General features: G+C 50.9%; 1 protein-coding gene across 1 annotated transcript; it reads right to left on the minus strand.

Annotated features, from left to right (window-relative positions):
* Positions 1 to 3,893: 3,893 nt before the first annotated feature.
* On the minus strand, positions 3,894 to 17,597 carry ABHD16A (abhydrolase domain containing 16A, phospholipase). Its single transcript, XM_077760911.1, has 20 exons — positions 17,409 to 17,597; positions 16,106 to 16,162; positions 15,324 to 15,390; positions 15,002 to 15,088; positions 12,487 to 12,572; positions 10,733 to 10,806; positions 10,433 to 10,555; positions 8,348 to 8,462; positions 8,154 to 8,255; positions 7,176 to 7,239; positions 6,709 to 6,758; positions 6,256 to 6,379; positions 5,815 to 5,919; positions 5,520 to 5,583; positions 5,212 to 5,268; positions 5,005 to 5,067; positions 4,761 to 4,837; positions 4,578 to 4,676; positions 4,431 to 4,477; positions 3,894 to 4,228 (listed from the first exon to the last, which is right to left on the minus strand). Exons 1-20 carry the CDS (start codon positions 17,538 to 17,540, stop codon positions 4,145 to 4,147), a joined length of 1,677 nt encoding a protein of 558 aa, XP_077617037.1. The 5' UTR covers positions 17,541 to 17,597; the 3' UTR covers positions 3,894 to 4,144.
* Positions 17,598 to 19,902: the final 2,305 nt, after the last annotated feature.

A 19,902-nucleotide genomic window follows, 5' to 3' on the forward strand; every position in this document is an offset into this window, starting at 1 on the left:
GGGGGGGGAAATGAATGAATCTGACATTTATTTAGAAGGAAGATTGGACAGATTTGGAGTTAGACTGAATATGGAAAGAGGGAAGTTGGGGGATAGGCTTGCACAAGGAAGTGATTGGTGGTACCATTTTCCAAGATGGGAAAAGCGTGGAACTGTCAGAAATCCAGAAGCGAGGATACCTGAGTCCCGAGTGACCTATTCAGTCCAGTGGCCCCTGTGGGTTCCAGGTAGCTAGCCACCACCTTTCTTTATGCCCCCATTTTCCCCGCCCCGCCCAAGCTCAGCTGCAGGTCAGTGGCCCTGATCTCCGGCTCCCACAGGCTCCCACAGGCTCCCACAGGCTCCCACAGGCTCCGGCGCAGGGCGCTCGCTCTCCAAGCCTGACTGCACTTCAGGGCTCCCAGGAGGAAGCGGGGCGGCCCTCCGGCCAGCTGTCCGAGGGGCGGCTTGCCCTGAAACCTGGGAAAGCCGGCCTGGCGTCAGGCCCAGGCTTCCGCCCCTAACGGACACGCAGACCACCACACGGCTTTCCCGGAAGGAGGCGCTGTGGCGCCACCAACCCTCCGGGCCGGAGGCCTAGCTGCAACTAATGAGCAGGGGTAGGCGTCCCAGTTCCTTTGGCGGGGGCCAGGAGAGGTATTCTGCTGAGCTACTTCACGCGGCCAGCTCAGCAGGCACCTCCCCAGGTCAGGGTCTCTGAGAGACTCGGGGTTTTCACTTTAAGGGTCGGGGGGCTATGGGAAGAGCTATGGGCGTACAGGAGCGAACCACCTGCTTCAATTTCTGGTCTGGGGGTTTGGGGTGCAGCCCTGAGGAAGGGCTCCCTGGCTCCCTGCTTACAGTCCCAGACCGTCCAAGAATCGTTTGGTCTCGGGGCGCTGATGGGGAAGATGGGAAGAAATGGACTGAGATTCGCGCCAAGAAAGACAGACGGGAAAGAAGAAATACGAAAGGAAAACGCACGCCACTGCGTGCTCAAGAGCCCTGGGATAAATGAAATCATAAAACTGGATTATTGAAAAGTCGGAGTAATGAAGATTTGGGGAGGAGCGCCTGGCACCTGGATAACTGTCTGCTAAATGAACGACAGAGTGGTAGACAAAGAGAATTAGAGAGCGGGAGCTCCTCTTGAAGCGAATGCGGCAAGAAGGAGCTAGAAGTGACAGCGCCCTCGAGAATAACCGCAACTAAAAGTCCAAGGACTAGGGAGTTACGGGTAGCTGGGACTGGGCTCCCCGGTTCACCCTGAGAGGTCCGGGATGACTCACTATGGAGTTGGAGACCCTAGGCCCTGCGGCTAGCCGGAGGGAAGACGGGTGGTACTTCTAGGCTGGGTTGGGTGCGAGCTGGGAGAGTTGTTCTGCGGGAGAGGCGTGGCCGTAGGGCTATTAATCCAGGCCCTATTTCGTTAGGCTACTCCGCAGTCTAAGCGGCTGCGCGCGGCCAGGGCGCCGGCTGAGCCTGGTGCGTTCGTTGCCACGGTGACGGGCTCAGAGGAGGCTTTTCAGGGGTGAAGAGGCGGGGCGCTGCAGTAGTCGCCATGGTGACAGCAGCTGAGGACAGTTTCTGTGCGGAGTGCCTTGGGGACGCGGGTTACCAGGGGGTAGGCAGCCGAGTGACGAAACAAAGGAGGTGGGGCCTGAGGAAAGAATGCTACAGTCAGAGCAATGGGCGGGGCAAACAAGGGGGGCGGGGCCACAGATGATTGGGCTGGGCGAGAGCCAAGTTCGGTTAGCCGACCGGCTAGACCAGGCGGTCTGGAGAACTAGAGAGTGGATCTTGAACTCGCATATAAATGAATGGGGGGAAAAAATGACTTGGTTCCTGAGGGACTTGGGATAGCCTGTTGGTTGGATGGATGAATGAATGGATAGGTACCTGGCCCTCATTCACTTGTGACAGCTGGGAGGGAAACACCTGACCCTCTCGGGGGAGTGAGCAAATCCTCAGCCCAAGCACGGAGTGCAGAGCCTACTCCTGCAGCTCATAATGAAAGCAGCGCAGGGCGATCCTGGGCCTATGTGACAGGGTAGGATAAGGGATGGCCCAGCCCAAAGTCCACCTCTTCTTCCCAGGTTTCCTGCCCCGGTGTTAATTATTCTTTGTCCCAGCCTCCATCCTCTCTCCCCATGTACCCAGTTTCTCGCAGGCGCCTGGACTTCCAGACCTTGCCTGGTGCCCAGTAAGGCAAGGTCCAGCAGATGTGGGGTCTGCATCTCAGCTGTTCTTCTCCTGGGACTGTTGGAACCCTGCTATATAGGGTGATGGATGGACAGAGCGCTAGTCTAACCTGGGGCGGGGGGGAGGGTGTGTGGTGATGGTTCTGAAAACAAAGAGCTAATGTGAGCTTTATCACATTAGTGGGGAGTAATCTAAGGGGGTAGACAGGCCCCTGGGTTGGGTGGTCCAGAATTCAAATGTTAAGCCTCCCCTCTCCCCACCCATTTCTGTTATCTGAGGGCTCTGCATGGCATCCACTGTTCTTTATAGTATATGTAGGAAGAAGGGGAAGGAGGAAGTGGTGGTAGAGGTCAGTCAACAGAGTCCCTAGTGGCCATGGCCAGGAAGGGGGAGTCTTGTGTCCAGGGTGTGGGAGGTGGGACTAGGTGGCCCCTATTTGTATTCAAGGAGGTTGTTACCTTAGCTGAACAGACTTGTTTTCCAGATTAACTGTCCTGGTGGATCATGGAGGGTGAGGTTCAGAACCATGCAGCTGGACCTACAGCTGCAGGCTCCACACTTCCCACCCTGTTTGCCCCCTGGGACAGGACAGAGGAATGGGATGCCAGTATCAACTTCCCAGTATTTGCAAAAGGTGGAGCATTCTGGAGCTGTGGCCACCTCTTCTCTTTTGACCTAAAATTGTCATATCACCTGACAAGTCTCAGATCACCCTTCCAATGGAGACTCAGTATACCCCCACTGAAGGACCCGGTAGCTGGCGGGGGCAGACAGCCTCTGCCCAGAGACTGAGGAGTAGCTTAATGCCCTGGGGTTTCAGGAGACACTGATATTAGCCAGAGGTCATCCAGGATATCAGAAAATTGTTGCTTGCCCACATTAAGCTTGTTCAAAACAGAGGACCAAGGAGTTTAAACCTGGGAGCATTTCAGCTAGAAAAGAGGTTTCCCAAGAAAGGTGGCCAGGCAACGAACTGGTGGGTGGGAGAAGAACTCATTCTGTTCCATGAAGTCTGAGGACTGGAAATAGGACAGAAGTTACAGGAAGTCAAATTCCTCAGATTCAACTTAGGGATTTTCTTCTAATAGCTGTCAAGAGAGGTGAAGTGTGGCTCTGGGAAGATATGAGCCCTCAGTCCCTGACAGGCCCTGTCGTTGAACTGCAACAAATGTATGAGGAGAGAGACGAGGGCACGGTTGAGGAGGTGTGCAGGATTTGCTGCATAAGACATGGGGAGTGGGCTGTTCCTCACTCCCCCTTGGAACAGCAAGAGCTGAACAAGGAAAACTGGGGAAACTTCTGGTGAAGCCATGCAGGTTGGATCTGGAAGTCTGTAGAAGAGCCAAGTAGGGGAAATCAGGTACTAGAAAACAATTTGTAAGTGACAAAGCTCTGGAGCTGTAAACAAAGAGGGGGCCACCGTGAGCTCATATGGTGGTCGCCGCGTTATGCAGGAAGGACTGAGGAGCAGGCTGGGGAGGCTGCATGGGTGATACTACTAGACATACCAGAAAACGGGGAGGCTTGGGGACCCACTACATGAGGACAGCTCAGGTTGGGGGCTGGAGGCCTGGGAGAATAGCAGGGATGGGGAGGATTAAACTAGCCAGCTGGAGTTGGGTTCCCCAAAACCCAGCTCTTTGGAGCTTCAGCTATCTCCACTACTGGCCCCAGGCTCCTGGATACTTGGGAAGTCACACAATTAGCCAGCCTGTAGAAAAAATACCTTTTTATTAATTATTAGGAATAATTCATTCATTGAATGCAGGGTATATGTTGGGGAAGGTTAGGTACTGCCAGATGGATGAGGGGAAACGTGCAATAGGGCAGTGAGAAGGGGGACAGCCCCCCTCTTTCCACAAACTATAAACAGCAACATGAACATGGAAAATCACAAATAAGAAGATCCTTCCTCATGTCTCCTCCTATCTCACTCTTTTCAGAATGAGTCCCACTGTGGTCCCTAGAGGTGCCAGGGGATCTGGAAATTCTGGGCTGGGAGTGGAGTGCAGTGTGTGGCCTCGAAGTTGTGCAGATACTTCTGAGCCTGAAGGAAGAGGGCAGGACAGGTGGGGTGCAGGGCCCCGCAGTATGCAGCACCACCAAACACCTCCACAGCCTCCGAGCCCACCTCCCACGCTCTACAAGCTGCCGCCTCCAATGCTTACATGGTATCCCCTGGCCCCAAGCCCCACACATGCCCCCTGGCCATCCTGGCACCCCCTTCTGCCTGCCACCCCTCAGCTCACCAGAAACAAGGCCAGCTGCCGCCTTCCATCTGCACTCATGTCCTCCCCTGCAGAGAAGAGTCGCTCATATATGAGCCGTGCATTTGGGTATTCATCCCCATTCCCGGATTCTTCCCAACAGCCCCTCCTGCCGCAGGACATCCTTACCCACACTCCAGGGGAAGTCAGGCCCGTGTTCTGCCTGGTAGGAGCGGAGGACGGACAGGCACCAATCCTCCTCCACCTCCCAACGGCTATAAATCGAGGCTGCTCACAGAGAGAAAGGAGGGCCTGTCAGTGACCTGGCCTGGCCAGGCCCCCACCCAAAGGCCTCACCACATCCCCTTGCACCTTCCTCCAGCTGTGAGGAGGCCTCCAGCCACTGCCTCACCACTCGAAGACCCTCCTCTGCCATCACACGGGGATACCTACAGAGGAGCACCAGGACGGGAGGTCAGGACCCAATTCTCTTCACTCCTCATCCCTAAAACCCTCTTCCCTCCCTCCCTCCCTTGCACCGCCAGTGTCAGTACACATATGCATGTGCATGTGCGCACACACACGCACGCACACGCACACACGCGTACGCGCTCACCGATACTGCAGGAGCTTCAGCAGGAGGTCATTGCCTCGGTTGGACATGATGTCCTCAGGAACCCTGGGGGTGAGAACAATGTACTGGAGGGGCTGGAGGTTGGGGAGGAAGGGTCTGGATACCTAGGTTTCCAGTGGGCAGAAGTGGGAAGGGCAACTTCCTAGCTACATCTGGGATCCAGGGGGGCACAGGCTCCCAGGCACTCACGTGGTGGTGATAATCTCATCCTTGGTTCTGCGGATCAGCAACACAGGGCCCTGGTACCTTCAGAGGACAGTGTGGTGCTCAGAGGGAGACGGGACGAGTGGCCACCCCACCCTTGCACTGGCTGCAGCCTCATCCCCTACTACAGCAGGGCCCCTGGGCTGCCCTTCACCCAGGGGTGAGCAAATATTTAAGAGCAGGGATGGCCCACATTCTGGCCTGACTGGGAGATCTGCTTGAATACTCAGCAGAGCCTGTACAGCAGGGAGGTGGGGAAAGGAGTTACATGCCAGACACTGGCCCGCCCTCACCTGCACAGCTGTTCTGCGTTGTTCAGATTGAGATGCTGCCTCACGGTCCTGGTCACGAGACCCCCTACAGCGGGATTAGAGTGAAGGGATGGCAGAGACAAAGCCCTTGAACAACACATAGTTCCCCACTGTTCACAGAGAAAACTGAGGCCCCAGACAGGGGAGTCTTCCTGCTTCTCATCCCATTGGGTGACCCACTCCCCACCTCCACAAAAAGGAACCATCTCCAGTTAGAATAGCTCCCAGTTCCAGCCCACCCCTTCCCTGGAAAGGCAGGCCTGGGAACTGCACTCACTCCAGCTATCTGGCATAACCTTCAAGGCCAAGGGCACCAGGTCATCAAACGAGGCATCCAGGATCACGGCACTAATGTCTGGGTAGGACATGGCTGCCCACGTGGCTGGTACCAGGACAGGGAAGAAGGGTGAGGACCAAGGGACTTCTGCCCACCACCCCACCTTTGTCCCATTGACCCTATAGGCTGACACCTGAAGACAGAGGAAAGCTTCACTTCCCTGATCTCTCCCCTCCAGGACCTTGGTCTGCTGCTTTTCATAATGGGCATAAGGGTGGAGGGAAATGTGAATGTATACACATAGGATACCATCTTCCAGACACACAGATATTCCTCCGTCCTCTCCTCCCTGAAGCCTCTACCCCACTGCTGGGCCCCCAGTGGATTTCCCAACCGCTCTTTGAGGTGGGGGTAGCATAAATGGTAGGGGTAGGCTGGTACCAGTGAAGCCGCCAATGGACCAGGCATAGATGATGATGTCCTGGGGCTGGAAGCCCAGGCGGTGGATGGCAAACTGGACCACCACATCCATGGCATTGGCCTCGTTCTGAGGAAATGGCACCCCCTGCAGGAAGAAGGGCAAGGCAGGAGTGGATCAGCACCAAAGGCTGGTTCACGGGCCACTTGCACATTCCCAGCACAGAGCGACCCTGCAACAAACTGAGAGGGTGCAAAAGAGAAGGGTGGTGGGAGGGACTGCACCCTCTAGAAACCAGCCTTCCTGCCACTCCCCACTGTGGGGTGGGGGTCATGGCTCCCTGCCCTTGGCATCCAGGTGACAGATGAGTGGGAGTCACCACAGAAATATACACCCCTATCCCTAACTCCAGTGACTGACTAGAGGGAGACAGACCATAATTCAGGAAAAGAAAGGGATTTCAGAGAGTGTCTCACCGTGCTTCCAGCAAAGCCTGGATGATTCCAGCCCAGGACTGAATATCCAGCTGCAACACAGGAGGAGGAGGAGGGGCTAGGACCTTATAGCCCACACCTCCCCCACCTCCAGCTCTGAGGGAAAGAGCAACAGAACATGGGAGCTCTAAACACCCCCAAACTCAGAGATGCATAAATCCAAGCTTCCCCAGAATGGGGAGAGGACACCAGAGGTTCTGAGGCAGCAGAAGGGAGAGATGTGGTTATGTCACGGGGATAGAATGAAGGCCATACTGTTAGGGACACAGCCCAAGGGGAGTAGGAATGTAAGGCTGGCAAAGCAAATGGGGAGTAAACTTCCCCTCAAATGTGAGAATTTCAAACCTCACTCAGACAAGGTGACCAGGCCCAGGAAGGTTATATAGGTGTGAGAAGGTAGGGACATTCCATTCCAAAAGGCAGGGACGAGCACTGTGCCATGGGCCTACCTTCCAGAGGCGTAGAAATGCAGCCCACCTCGTAGAAGCCCGCGTTCCCCTCACAGCAGATCACCTACGGAAGGGAGCAAGAAGGAAGCCTGGGAAGGAGCCAACCTGGGGCTGAAAATCCCCTATGTGGCAGGACATGGGAGCTTTACAGGGAAGAGGAAAGGGCCTGTTGTCTTCAAGGGGAATAGAAACTTCTCATTTCACAAGGTGCATTAAGATGAGAGGCAGAGTGGATGCAAACGCTTAACAAACTGAGGAAGAACTGCTCGACCACTCAGTTTTTCTTGGAAGACCACCAGGGGACAGCTCTCAGAAATGGGGTTATGGATAGATTTTTCCTTTCTAGTTTTTGGGTCTATTTTTTTCCGTGACTGTTTCTTTTGCATGGCATGCCAATCACTTTCCATCTCTGGGCTCCAGACTTAGAGTCAGATAAACTTTAATTTCATGGGGCCCCGAGCCCAAGCTCAGAGATGGTGGGGCTTGCGTGGATTCTCATAGCAGCTGGGCAGTGCCAGGACCAGAAGCCAGCTCCCTAGACTGCTGGCTCAGTGCTTTCCATGGTTTCTTCGTGGAGGCAGGATACTCTGGAGGCCAGGCTACCTGGGTTCAAATTCTCTCACTTATTGTGGGATCTGGGAAAATTATCCCAGGCTCAGTTTCATCATCCATAAAATGGGCTCTCATAAATACAGTACTTCTTCTGCAGGGTTATTGTGAGGATTAAATATATGCCTTTTACGTGATAAATGCTGTCTAAGTGGTGACTATTACAAGATCACTTTTTGGTCCTTGAGTGTCAACTCCTACTTCATCTATTTCCCTGTGGCAGGGTTTTCCTACACCGACATGTCTTGAGGGTGGGGTGGGAGACGGGATTATCCCCAGCTGTACTTCTTAGGGCTGCTGTAGAACTGAGCTCCCCAGAACCTCCCGTGCTCTCCCGGTACTACTTTTGGGCTCCCTGCTCCTGCTCACCAGCTTCTGTCCCTGCGGCTCAGCTGTCCCCCGCCGGTCCACAAACATGGTGTCAATCTCATTGCCATCGCAGGCCAACAGCTTTGCCCGGCGCCCGTTGCACTGAGTGGGGGAGATGTTGTGAGGGGCAGGAGGTCACATCCCTGGTAGAGGGAGAAGGATATCGGGGGTGGGGCAGGGGCAGGGGGCCTCACCTCTTCCACCAGCCGGGCCTGGCCCTGCAGCAGCATAGGCATGAGGGCCTTCTGGAGCAGGTATACTGAGCCTGGATATAGCATCCGGCGCCCCAGCGTGTGCGCCACCAAGTAGCTGTGGGGAACATGGGATTATCGAACCCTTGACCTCAGTAGGACCCAGGGACCATCTGAGCCCTAGCACCCAGAGACTCTGGGGCCTGCCTCACTCCTGACCTTCACAGCTTTGTTTCTTGACCTTTACAGCTTTGTTCTCCTCTTTCAGGACATAATGAAGTGATATAGGTACCAAGCTGGTGTTTTTCAAACCTTTTTACTACCACCTTTATAAGATGCACATTTTATATTGTGGCCCAGTACACACCTCTGTACAAATATACAGGAAATTTTAGGAGATATTTTCTATATGTGATAAGTATAAGCAAAGTTATTCTTTTTAATTTTTAAATATTTATTTACTTATTTAGAGAGAGTGTGTGCTCAGGTGGGGGAGTGGCAGAGAAAGAGGGAGAGAGAGACTCCCAAGCAAGCTCCACGTTCAGTGCGGAGCCTGTCGCAGGGCTTGATCTCACGACTGTGAGATCATGACCTGAATCAAAATCAAGAGTTGGACACTCAGCCAACTGAGCCACATAGGCACCCCAAAGCAAAGTTATTATTAACTGTGCTTCCGTTAATGTATAAATACAACTAATTAAAAGTCCCCTTATAATACTTTAAAAAATGACAGCTGTAAGTCACTCAATTGATTTCAAGATTCACAAATGGGGCAAGAACGGTAGTTTGAAATATACTAACTCGACGGCAGACTCCACCAGGGCAGAGACCTGACTGTTCTGTTCACTGCAATATGCCCTATTCTGCCACGTAGCAGGTGGCTAGAGCCTGACACTGAGAGGGGCTTAATAACTATTTACTGAACAAATGCACTAATCTAGATAGATAAGCGGTAGTAGGTGTCTGAAAAAGACAATTAACCATTTCCAGTTAATCCTGAAATAGGATTTCTCCCTAGAAAAACAGGTATGTACCACCCTGTCCAGTATGCCCTCAAAACTGCAAATTTGGTTTGTTTCTCTGACCAATCATCGCATGATAAACAGTGATCACTAAGTCCACCCCTTTCCTTGGTAGGTTGGAACTGCCTCCCAGCCCCCAGCAACAGAAAATTGCCACAGCATGTGCTCCACTGTACAACAGGAAGGCTTACTGTTGTTACTTCTGACACCATCAGTATCCACAACTGTGATTTACTTGGGCTTTGCCATGTGCTCTCAGGTACCCAGGCAAAGTGGTAACCCTTCTATATACGTGACTCTACTTAATATCACCAATTCTAGAAGGTGGGTTATTCACGGATGCAGAGATTGTAGCTTGCTTAAGGTAGAAGAACCTAGGAGCAGAGAGGCCAGGTCAGGGACACAGCTGTCACCAGATACTGCTCCAGCTAAGGCTATGTTGTCTCCACCATACTCCCAACCTCATTCTTCCCTCTCAGCCTCATTAGAAAAGCTTTTGTTGATGTCTGGCTGTCTCAGTTGATAAAGGATGCAGCTCTTGCTCTTGGAGTCATGAGTTCAAGGCCCATGTTGGGTGTAGAGCTTACTTAAATAAATTTTAGTGGCCCCTGGCTGTCTCAGTCGGTTAAAGTCCGACTTTGGCTCAGGTCATGAGCTTGCCATTCGTGGGTTCAAGCCCTGCATTGGGCTTTCCGCTGTAAGCACTGAGCCCACTTTGGGGCCTCTGTCTCCCTTTCTCTCTGCCCTTTCCCAGCTCTCTCTGAAAAATAAACATTTTTAACTAAATAAATAAGTATGTAAAAATAATAATAAAGTAAAAGAACTTTTCGTCAGACAGAATTGTTAATACCCCAACCCTTTCATTCACCATTTGTGAGACTCTGGACCTCTCTGAGCCTCTTTTCTTTACGTATAAATGTAGATTAAAAACCATCACAAATAATACAAAATACACAGCACTAGGCCTAACAAATGACAGCTATCTTACAATGGAGCACCCAGTCTTGGAGTCCTCACTCGATGTCCCCTCCACCCCAGCTGGCCTCTCTTCCCTGCTGCTTCCCACCTGGTGATCTGACAAGGCAGCTTCTTGACCCGGTTGAGGAGGGTGTCTGCTGTCCCCCGGTGCAGGGGCTCTGGGCGAAGCAGGGCCACACCCTGGCGGGAAGGGCCCCCTCGAGACTCCTTCCTGAGGATAGAAAGTTGCAGGGGAGGATGGGATCAGGAGCAGCAGGCTGGGGTGTGGAGGATAGTGAGGTCTAGGAATGAGGAGATGGCACTGGAAAGCAGGCCTTGGGGCCCGAGATGGGGATGGACGTGTGGGACAGGACAGAGCAGGGATGGAGTGAAAGAACTGGGGCCTCACCGGCTGCTGGGCTCTTCCCAGTGAAAGTCCACTGGCCAGCTCTTGAAGTCAAAGTTGTAGTTGGCGAGCTGCCTCTGTGGTGGGCAGGGAGAGGAAGAGGAGGAAAGGAAAAGGGGAACTAAGAAATTGGGGCAGGCCCACCTACCCACCCTTAGCACCCTCATCATCCACAAGACTGGCCCCCACACATCATGGGGAGACAAGTCGAGGTCAACACCCTCCCAGTTCATAGAGGGTAAGCTCTGTCACAGCTAGAAAAATCAGGCAAGAGAGGATGCCCTACCAGGTATCAAAACTGGCCTGTCTGCTTCCAGAAGAACTACTCAACACTCTGCTTTTCCAAAATATAAGACTGACCCACCCCCAGAAGGGGTGACCGGGGGTGGTCGTGCTTCAAAGGGAGGAAGTGGTGGTGGAAGGGAGTCTGTTGGCTGGTCACACCCCCTTCCCCCACCGGATCCTTTACATGATGCTGCCCTAGAGGATCAAAACGACTGTCCTAAGGTTGGGCGAGAGGGAAGGAAGGAAAGTAATGTCTACGGCGAGTGGTTCCTTTGCACTGGAATCACCTCCTGAACGAAGCACTCTCTGTTCTATCCTCATGGCCACCTCCCTTCCCTCACCTTCTGCAGCCATGGGCTGGTGATGCCAGCCAGGCCACTGATGCCTCCAGTCACCTCACGGGGTCTGTCCACATGCTCTCTGAGGGTGGCGGGAGCTGTGTCTGATTCTCTGCTGTACCCCCTCCCTCACCCCCAGAGCTCCCAGTACTCTATTTTGAGAGCTGTTCTTTATTTTCTGTCACAGAAAATTCTTTTGACATTTTCAAAAATAACTTGACTAAGGAAGAACAACAGAAACGTTGTACAAAAATGTAAATGGCAAAACAAAACAAAATGAAGAAAAGCAAATTTCAAGCAGGCTTTGCTCAGACCAGGACTCAAATCCAACTCCAGCCCCTTCCTTTGCTCGGTGACTCTGCTTGTCACCCAACCTCTTTTTTCCTGTTTCCTCAGAGGTATAATAATGTCACCTCATATGACTGTTGTGAGGATTGGGAAGAGTGTATATGAAATGCCTCAGACAGCAGCGTGGCAGGAGCATCATTACGGAGCTCTGTAAATGGCGGCATGGAGCAACCAGTAACATGATGATGGTAGGGTCATAACTCTTTGATCCCAGGAATCCCTAACAGGAAAGAGCTTTATAGGGCCCCAAAGCCCCTTCTCAAAGATAATCACCCTCCAGAACCAGCTGGGCTGGCACAACTCCAAGGACACTATGCCCTGGCTTTTCTCCCTCTTGGCACCACGCTGTGCTTCTGGGCACGTCAGTGGACACACCTGTCCATCTTGACGCATCCCTGAACAAAACTAGCATGGTGTTCAATGCACACAGCCAAAATAAACAACACTGACAGAATCAAGCTGCTGTGATAGAGAGAAGACCCCCCCTTCTAAGAAACACTGTGGAACATTTCCACATCCAGACAATTCTTACGGATGGAAGGGAGAAGGGTGAAGATTGTTCTAGTGGAACATCCCATTAGAAGGGGTAGGAAGGAAAATTCTCTGGGTGGACAGTTCCCTAGCACAGGCGAGAAGGGATGTAGCAATGTGCAAGCAAAAACCCACTGTAGTGGGCAGCAAGCACACCTCCTCACCCTGGCAGAAGCTGGCGCCCGGTGCTCTGGAGGGACAGCTGAGAAGCTGCTGCCAGGGTACCTGTCTGGCACCTTTCCTGGAATCTCTTACCTTATTTTCTGCAGACTGGTTCCTATGTGTTGCCTCCAAGATGGCAATGAACTGCCGGTACTGGGGGTTGGTCCAGCGGCCAATGCCTGGTAGAGGGAGGACAGGAGACAGTGTGAGGAAAACTGGGAAGAGCAAGCTGAGTAAGTTTCAGGAAGAGGACTGAAGATGGGTAAGGAGAAGGCCTTGGAAAGAGAAGTGGGAGGGAAAGAAACAGATGGCCCAGAATCTGGGGAGATAGGAGAGTTGAGCTGAGTTGAGCCCCTTCCTCCATATCTAGCAACCGGCTTCAGTGTTCTTCCACTACCCAGCTTCTTCAGTTTGTTTCTTTATAGGCTATCGACCCTCCACCTTCCAGAACGTGCATTTTGCCAGTCTTAACACACCATCATGCAACCTTACTGTTCGGCCTTGTGAACACGGAGTCTCTCTTCTTTTCCCTTCTCCACTGCTTGCTTTCCATCCCTTTTCTGTATAGTCTTTAACTCCCTGCCATCTGGCCTCACGCCTCCCGCTCTTGTCCCCGTAATCACTTCCTCACTGAATCCGAGTCCCCTTCCTCCATCCCCACTCTCTTGCAGCTATGCCCCTCTGCACTCATCCCATCCCTCGAGACTCCTTCCTCCTCTGCTTCCTGGCTTCCATCTTTGCCACCTTCTGAATCCCAGACCGCTCCTCCCCTGCCTCCATTCTACTTCCCTCTATGAAACCAGAGCCGTCCGCAACACTGTGCTCTTTCCTCTCTTCACATGGCCCTTTGCCAATCACATCTACTCTCCCTTCACTGCCAAAGAGTCTCAAACCCTGACTTCGCTGCTTCCACTGACCTGACAGGAGTCATGTGCCAGGCACTGTTCTGACATGGGAGACAGTAGGAAACGAGACACACAGGTTTCAGCCCTAAGAGTTAGCGCTTTGGTTGGGGGTGGGGTGGGTGGGGATGCCACTTGTGTCAAAAAGGCAAAGTGCACAGAAGAATGGCTATGTGTTATGTTGTTTATGCTTACCATATTTCATACCTTCTAAAATGCATATTTTTTTCACATTTGAAAACTGAAATCAGAATATATTTTACAATTCCTAACAGCTTAGATTTGATCAAATGAAGCATATCTTTCATAAAAGGATAAAAATGGGGACCAGGAAAGAAACCACACCAAGTGACAATGGTTACTTCTGGGGAAAGAGGAACACAGAAGTCAGGAAGATTCCAACAGGAATGCCAACTCTGAATGCAATGCTTCAGAACTTTATTGACAAAAGGTATGTGAAGCAACATCACAGGACATAAGCATTTCAGTTCATGACACTTTGTTCTCTGGACTTTTCCGTATTTAATTTTGTGCCCAAATTAAAAATAAATAAAATTTGGGGTGCATGGGTGGCTCAGTTGGTTAAGCATCCAACTCAAGATCTCATAGTTCATGAGTTCAAGCCCCATAGCAGGCTCTCTACTGTCAGCACAAGGCCTACTTCAAGGTCCTCTGTCTCCCTCTCTGCCCCTCCCCTACTCATTCTCTCTCTCAAAAAACAAACAAACAAACAAACAAACAAAAAAATAAACCCACCAACTTATAAAATAAATACATAAAATTTAAAAATAAGACAAAACCCAGGGCTGGGAGCTACTTTTGGGTGAGGTGGTCAGGGAACGCCTCTCTGAGGACGGAGCCCAACCCAATGGAGATCAGGAGGCAGAACACAGAAGGCAGAAGATCCCAACTGCAGGCTGGACACAACTGCAACCATGCAGCTCCTAGCCTACACCCCCTTCCAAGCATCCCCTCACCCAGTTTTCATCATGTGCACCTGCCAAGCGGCAATGATTTGGACTGTCTCTTCATTTTTACATTGTGAGATATAACCTACATGCATCTAATATACATTCAGTTTAAAAAATACAAAGCAAACATTCATGTGACCATCACCCAAGTCAAGGAAGAGAGTGAAGTCATGTCCCTCCAGGAGCCCTCCCTCTCCTGTTTCCTCTCTCTCCCTGGTAATCCCTCTCCTGACTTTCAAGATGAGCGTGCCCCATGTTTTGCCACTTCCATATGCATCCCTCTTGAACTTTACAAAAATGGAAACACATTGCGTACATTTTTGGTAGTCTGCTTCTTGCATTCAACATTACAGTAGTGAGACTCATCTGTGTTGCTGAGTGTAGCTTCAATTTGTTCATCTGCATTGCTGTATTGTGTTCTGCCGTAGAACTAGACCCCCCACCATCCTACTATTTGTGGCCATGGACTTGTTTCCAGTTTTGGATTATTACAAACATATATGCGGATTTATGCAGAATTATTGTAGGGTACATGCCTCTCTTCTACATAATAGCAAATTTCCTGCCAATTTGCTTTTCATACTTACAACCAAGCTCTTTAAGGATAAGATCATGCCTTCAACATTCCCAATTATTTCCCCTCAGGGCCCAACACAAAATTGTGTTTGCAGAATCAATTTCATAAATATTTACCCAGTGAGGGATAGATCCAAACCAGGCTCCCTCTCAACCTACCTCGGAGGCAGGCCACTCCAGCCAGGAGTAGCAGCAATGTCCCCGCATAGTGAGAAAACGGCACCACTTTGGACAAGCTCAAGTAACCTGGGAGGGGAGAGGCACCACGTGAGAAGCTCTCCCTACTGTCCCTTGGCATCTCTTCCCAGGTCAGCCCCAACCCCTCTCCCTTCCCTCTCTTTGGGACAACCATGCCCTCTGAGGAAGAAGACCCCTGATGGAAGAGGGAAGCCAAGCCAACCTCACAGGTCCCCTTTCCTCTTTGGGGGGGGGTTGGCTCAGCTGTCAACAACCTGCCCACCACCTTTGAAACCACACTGACCTTTCCTGTATAAGTAGAAGAAGGCGAAGGGAGAGGAGTAATAAGAGATGGACCAGAAGACTGAAGCCTGCAGCAGAGAGATGGGGACAAGCAATCAATACATACACACACACACACACACACACACACACACCTGCCATTTCCAGGCCTAGGCTCTGACCAAAGTGAATAACCTGAGGGAGAGCGTATCAAGTACCTATTCTGTGCATGACACAATAGGTGCTTAATATTTGTTGAAAAGCAATGTATCAGAGCATAACAGAGGCTGGGAAAATTAGATACAGGTTCTGTTTTCTTCCTCTTATCTCCGGACATAATTTCATCAACACTGAAAGGCCAGTTTCTCTTTCTACTCAAGTTAATCAAGCCTTTTCACTTGGCCCTGCTCAGGACAGTGCCTGGCCTGGTCCCCAAGAGATGCACACACGTCACCACAGGAGCCCTGCCAGAGAAAACAGCTGTCTTTGCAGCCAAAGAGGTTAGTTGCCAGGGAGGACAGGTCACTGGGGACCACAGGACTGAGCACCTGCAGATGGTCCCAAGAGTAAACACATTTTCCTCAGGGTCAGGCTGCCCCAGAGAAAGTGGTGCACACACCAAAGGGGAGTGCCAAGGATGTGTGCTTGACAGCATCTCTGTGTGTGTGTTGAAGTCTGCTGCAGAGCCCAGAACCTCCCCCACTCCCAGGGGCGCTGCCTTCTCCCAGGCTGTAGGGGAGAAAGTTCGGGAGGGCAAGTGGGTCGGAAAAGATGCAGTAGCCCCAGGTGGCAGGGCAGACATACCAGTGCCAGGATGCTGTCCGCATGTTTCTCCAGGGCACGGGGCTGATAGTACGTATCCTGCAAAAGCAGATGGCTGGGTCAAGGGCCGTGTCCATTGACAAGTCCTTCACTTTCTCTTTTGAAAGCCTTGTTGTGTGTCCTCTGGTTCTAGCCTCCAAAGCTATCCCTCCTGGGACATCCCTGTCTCCCACAGAAGGCCCTCTTTCCACCCCTCCACCCCCACTCCAAAACTCATTTCTAGGGCTTCTCCACCCAACCCCTAGACCATGAGAACATAAGGGGCTGGACTTGGGAGCAAAAGTGAAACTTCACTGGATGATTTTTGTTCCCTTTCACAACCCAGTTTCAAATGGGTGGTGGGCATGTGCATACGGGGAAAGGAGTTAGAGCAGCAGAAAGAAAAGACACCATGACATTTTCAGAGGGAAAGAACAGAAATAACAGTGGGGTGATTAAAGAAGAGAATGTGGCTGACGGTGGACAGTTTGTAGAGAACAGAAACATAAATTGAGACTACCAGTAAAAAGGTGAATATCGTGTAGGGGCACAGCCTACCACCACTCCCAGCTTTCAGGAATGCAAGGACCCTGGGGTCTCCAAAGTAGGTTAGGGGGTTGGGTGAAGTGGATACGTGATACGTTGAAGTCATCTTGAAATTAGAGGCCAGGATAGGGGCGTCTGGGTGGCTCAGTCGGTTAAGTGTTCGACTTCGGCTCAGGTCATGATCTCACGATTCGTGGGTTCGAGCCCCGCGTCGGGCTCTGTGCTGACAGCTAGCGCAGAGCCTGGAGGCTGTTACAGATTCTGTGCCTCCCTCTCTCTCTGACCCTCCCCTGCTCACAGTCTCTCTCTCTCTCTCTCTCTCAGAAGTAAATAAAACATTAAGAAAAGAAATTAAAGGCCAGGGTAAAGGGAAGATAAAATAGAACCAGGGAAAACACCTAGCACGAAGAAACCTAGAGTCTGACGGCAAAATCATCCAGCTCTCGAATCCGCGCAGGGTCTCCTCCAGGACTTAGAGTCAATTGGGACCAGCACGAACCACGACAGACAGGGTAGGGGGCCTCAAGAGGAAAAAGCAAGGAGCGATAGTCGGAATGAGAAAGCAGTGGCAAACCGCGATAAAGGAGGCAGCCAGTCCACAGGCGTGACTTTAACCCAGGAAGCACAAAGAGCACTTCGCAGACAAGTGGCTTGACAACCAGGCTCCCCCGATTTCCAATAATGGGCGCTTCTGCGGAGCAAAGGCCGCAAAGGGGTTTGGGCCGTACCATGTTTTTGACCAGGGGAGAACTCGACTCACCCAGGAGCTGGAAGGGGAGGTAGTGACTGAAGTTGGAGTCTCGGGGACGCCGGACGGGGCCCTTTCCGAGTCCCTTTCCCGGTAGATTTTGTAGAGCCGGGGGCCTAGGACGCAGCTCAGCAGCTTCGCCATGGCCCCGGCTCGGGCCGCTGCTCTCCCAGCAGCAGGTCCCCTTGCCGGCCCCGCCCTTCCCCGGCCTCAAAGGTACTGCGTGCCCTTGACGTCAGCACGTACAGGCCCCGCCTGGTGCCGAGCGGAGACATTTCCGCGCTGAGACGGGCTTCTGGTAGTTGGACCTACGGGTAGAGCAATGGTCAGAAATTATTTGGCGGCGTTTGAAACGCGGAGAGTTACAACCTCATCAGGTGTAGTTCAGTCACTTTTTTCTGTCCCTTAACGTTGGCCGACTCTCGAGCGACAGTGGGAACGAGAGTAGGATTAGGAACACTTGACAAGAGCAACGAAAAAGAAAAGGTGTCTCGGAATACGTAAAATCAAAGAAATGCAAGATTTTATGAAGAAAATTGCAGAAGTGTTTGAAAGAGGTAAACTGAAGGCTTGAATAAGTGGAGTGTTACATCGCAGTCATGGATAGGAGGACTCCGTGTTGTTAAGGTGTGTGAAATACTGGTTTAGAAAATAAAGGATGCATTATCGTTCTTAAGCGTGGACGAATCTCAAAGTGGTTGAGTGGAAAAAAGAAAGCTATAGATTACATACAACCTGACATTGCATTTCAAAAATAAAATTTAATGATCAACTAAGTGCAGGATAAAGAGCAAATTTAGAATAGTGTAACACAACATAGAAATGGTAATACTGTTACTTAATAGACAGGTTTAGGTTTGTCTTATTTTTCTTTGTACGTTACACCTACATTATATATAAATTCTTTAGCTTTTTATTGCAGTAAACACATATACAGAAAAGTGCACCATTAGAGTATTTCCATGTAATCAGCATCCATATAATACTAGAGGGGAGGGAGGACATGGGTTAAATAGGTGATGAGGATTAACGCATGCACTTGTGATGAGTGCCCTGTGATGTATGGAAGTGTTGAATCAGTATATTATACACCTGAAACTATTATAACACTGTATGTCAATTAACTGGAATAAAAAGAAAAAAGAAAACATTAAAGTGGCCCCTGGGTGGCTCAGCCAGTTGAATGTCCGACTTTGGCTCAGGTCATGAGCTCACAGTTCATCACTTTGAGCCCCACATTGGGCAAGCTGCTGTCAGTGCAGAGTCTGTGCCCTTCTGATTCTCTGTATATGCCACTGCCCCCCCCCGTCCGTCCCCTGCTCACATTCTCTCTCTCTCTCAAAAAAAAAAAAATTAAAAATACATCTGCCATAAAAAGCCACTTTAAAAATAAATAACCTTTAAAAATAAATAACACGTTAAGAACTATTAGAACTAGGGTGACCAAGTGGTTCAGTTGTTAAGCATCTGACTTCGGCTCAAGTCACGATCTCATGGCTCATGAGTTCGAGTCCCATATGAGGTGAGCATAAGCCCTGCTTCGGATGAACCCTGTTTTTCTCTGTCTCTCTCTGCCCCTCCTGGGATTCTTTCTCCCTGCCCCTCTTGCGTGTGCTCTCTCTTGTCTCTCTCTCCAAAAAAAAAAAAAAAAGAAAGAAAGAAAAGAAAAGAAAACCCCCCAAAAAAACTCTGGGGTAGAGGGGTGAATTGGTAAATTCTGCAAACCCCTGTTATCCTTTTCTTTTTTTAGTAGTAACGTAATATACTTATCAGGGGTTGAGAAGAGATCTGTGGTATGCCAGGCAGCCACAGGGAAAATCATTTTAAATTATTTAGGAAGTATTGGCTGGGTATGCAGTCTTGTACTGAGTTTTGTGGAGACCAACATGAAGATTCAGCTTCTTCACTTATGATTGACATCTCTTAGGGTGGAGGAGAGAGCACAGAATGTACTTTCAGACTAAATGGAGGTGAACTGGGGCGCCTGGGTGACTCAGCCAGTTAAGCGTCCAACTTCGGCTCAGGTCGTGATCTCACAGTTTGTGAGTTCAAACCCTGCGTCAGGCTCTGTGCTGACAGATTCTGTGTCTCCCTCTCTCTCTGACCCTCCCCTGCTCACGCTGTCTGTCCCTCTCAAAAAAATAAAATGTTAAAAAATTTTAAAAAGAAAAAAAATAAATAAATGGAGGTGAACAGCTGTGTCCCCTTCTATGCAGGCTTTTTAGCGTGAAGAGTCTTTAATCTGTGTCCTTCAGCTGATGTAGAGTCAGAAGTGTGAGGAGATCATCTTCAGAACAGACTGGACTGGGTCTTTTCCCCCTTGGGACTGCAAGGTGGTGGTCACTTCTTCCCCAGTAGACACGAAGCTGGGCTTTATCTCCCCAGCACTCTCATCCCCTCAAGAAGACCATGTCACTCCAGACCAGGGAGTGCTGGCCTTTATCTGGGTTCTGTTTCCTCCATGGGGCACCAGGTCCTGGGCAAGAGAACTTGGCAGGCTCTCCCC

This window comes from Crocuta crocuta, unplaced genomic scaffold (assembly GCF_008692635.1).
Source record: "Crocuta crocuta isolate KB4526 unplaced genomic scaffold, BGI_CrCroc_1.0 scaffold762, whole genome shotgun sequence".
Lineage (NCBI taxonomy): Eukaryota > Metazoa > Chordata > Mammalia > Carnivora > Hyaenidae > Crocuta > Crocuta crocuta.

Excerpts from the sequence above, each read along its gene's own strand:
- ABHD16A (XM_077760911.1), bottom strand. The coding sequence starts at position 17,540 with ATGGCGAAGCTGCTGAGCTGCGTCCTAGGCCCCCGGCTCTACAAAATC. Across the intron at positions 15,089-15,323 it reads CTTCTACTTATACAGGAAAG|GTTACTTGAGCTTGTCCAAA; the intron begins GTCAGTGTGGTT and ends CTCCCCTCCCAG. Across the intron at positions 5,920-6,255 it reads GTCCATTGGCGGCTTCACTG|CCACGTGGGCAGCCATGTCC; the intron begins GTACCAGCCTAC and ends TCCTGGTACCAG.